We start from the raw sequence: 1,337 nt of genomic DNA, 5'->3' as shown, positions 1-1,337 counted from the left end.
CCTCGTCCTCCTCCCTCACGCACGTCATCGCCTCCCACCTTCCTCTCCTGCACCTCGTCCCCAACCACCCAGGCCGGAGCTCCCGCTACTGCGCCTTGGACAGGAGGTCCCTCATGGAGGCCTGCCTCCCTTGCAGCGCCCTCTCCTCCGTTCCGCTGCTCCACCTCCCTTGCCATGACGCCCCATCGGCCGGCGAGCCCAAGCCTGCCGTCGCTCCCGACCGAGTCTCCTCCCTCTACTCTACCTCGCCTCCGTGCCTCCGTCCTCCATGGCCGCTGTCGGCCAAGCTCAAAGGTCCTCTCCTCCTGCTGCTGCTCAGCTCCCTCTGACGCCTTGCCTCAGCTCCATCCTCCCGCGTGCCCTGTTGGGCACGTGTGTTCCCGCGTCCAGCGCCTCCCGCTCGTTCAGCCACGGCCTCCTCGACCACGATCCTCTCCATGCGCCGCCGAGGTCTCGCCTCCTCCCTGTGGCATCACGCACCCGAAGTCCAGGGCCTCTCCAGCCTCCAGAAGCTCTGCTTCCCTTTCTCCATGCCAAGTCTGATGCTGAACCCACTTCGTCTTGCTGCTGCTTCGCCTTTCGACCTCCTGTTGCTGTAGGACCCTCCTCATCGTGCACCGTCGCGGTTCGGTTTCTTCTCTCTCAAGGTCGAAGGATGCCAAGTACCAAGATGTCGAAGACCCGGCAAGTTCATCTACGGGCATGTGCGGCTATCTTCACCAAAGACATGTGTACGCTTACACAACGAACCTTGGAGTTCCACGAGAGACTAATTACTCCGATGACATGTGTACCATTACGCCCGAAGACCTTGGATGCACCAAGTTCCACTACCACCGACTAGTACGACTACCGTCGCAAAAACGAGACCGTCAAGACTGGACCGACAAGTACCCCGAGAACATCGGTACCTCTACCGTCGACGTGCTTTTCGTTAAGTCCCTCTACGAAAATGTGTCCCACTACCACCGCCCGAACGTCTACGAAACATGTACCATGACCATCGCTGAAGACCCCATGGACGCCAAGTTTCGTGTCGTGACCCCGAACATCGACAGACATGAACCACTACTTCCCTTGACCACCCGTGAACGACTACTTCCTCTATGAACCGATCCGCTTCGAAACGCACACTTCGAAGGTATAACCCCGAGACGACCGTCCGAGAACGATTGCATATTTTGTATGAGTTGCACCCGTTGTGTGCATCGTGTCCGTAGTGTCTCTCGCTTCCATGCTGTCGACACTTGGCACACCCGGTTACCGGGAGGACGCCACCTACTATTGCATGTCACGCTCCCGTCACTTTTCCTTTTGCACCGGTATCCCCGTGAGCT

General features: G+C 58.9%; 1 protein-coding gene across 1 annotated transcript; it reads left to right on the top strand.

The window, feature by feature from the left end:
- Positions 1–268: 268 nt before the first annotated feature.
- LOC147964892 (uncharacterized) lies at positions 269–1,110 on the top strand. The gene is made up of 2 exons (XM_087528076.1): positions 269–450; positions 600–1,110. Exons 1-2 carry the CDS (start codon positions 269–271, stop codon positions 1,108–1,110), a joined length of 693 nt encoding a protein of 230 aa, XP_087384202.1.
- The last annotated feature ends 227 nt before the right edge of the window (positions 1,111–1,337 follow it).

The sequence above is a fragment of the Triticum urartu genome, chromosome 6A (assembly GCF_056163025.1).
Source record: "Triticum urartu cultivar PI428250 chromosome 6A, HENAU_Tu73, whole genome shotgun sequence".
Taxonomy (NCBI): Eukaryota; Viridiplantae; Streptophyta; class Magnoliopsida; order Poales; family Poaceae; genus Triticum; species Triticum urartu.
The sequence above is the reverse complement of the archived record's forward strand: the minus strand, read 5'-3'. Positions and strand labels throughout refer to the sequence as shown.

Coding starts and splice junctions, on each gene's coding strand:
- LOC147964892 (XM_087528076.1), top strand. CDS start 269: ATGGCCGCTGTCGGCCAAGCTCAAAGGTCCTCTCCTCCTGCTGCTGCT. Junction 451..599: donor CCTCTCCATGCGCCGCCGAG/GTCTCGCCTCCT, acceptor CTGTTGCTGTAG/GACCCTCCTCATCGTGCACC.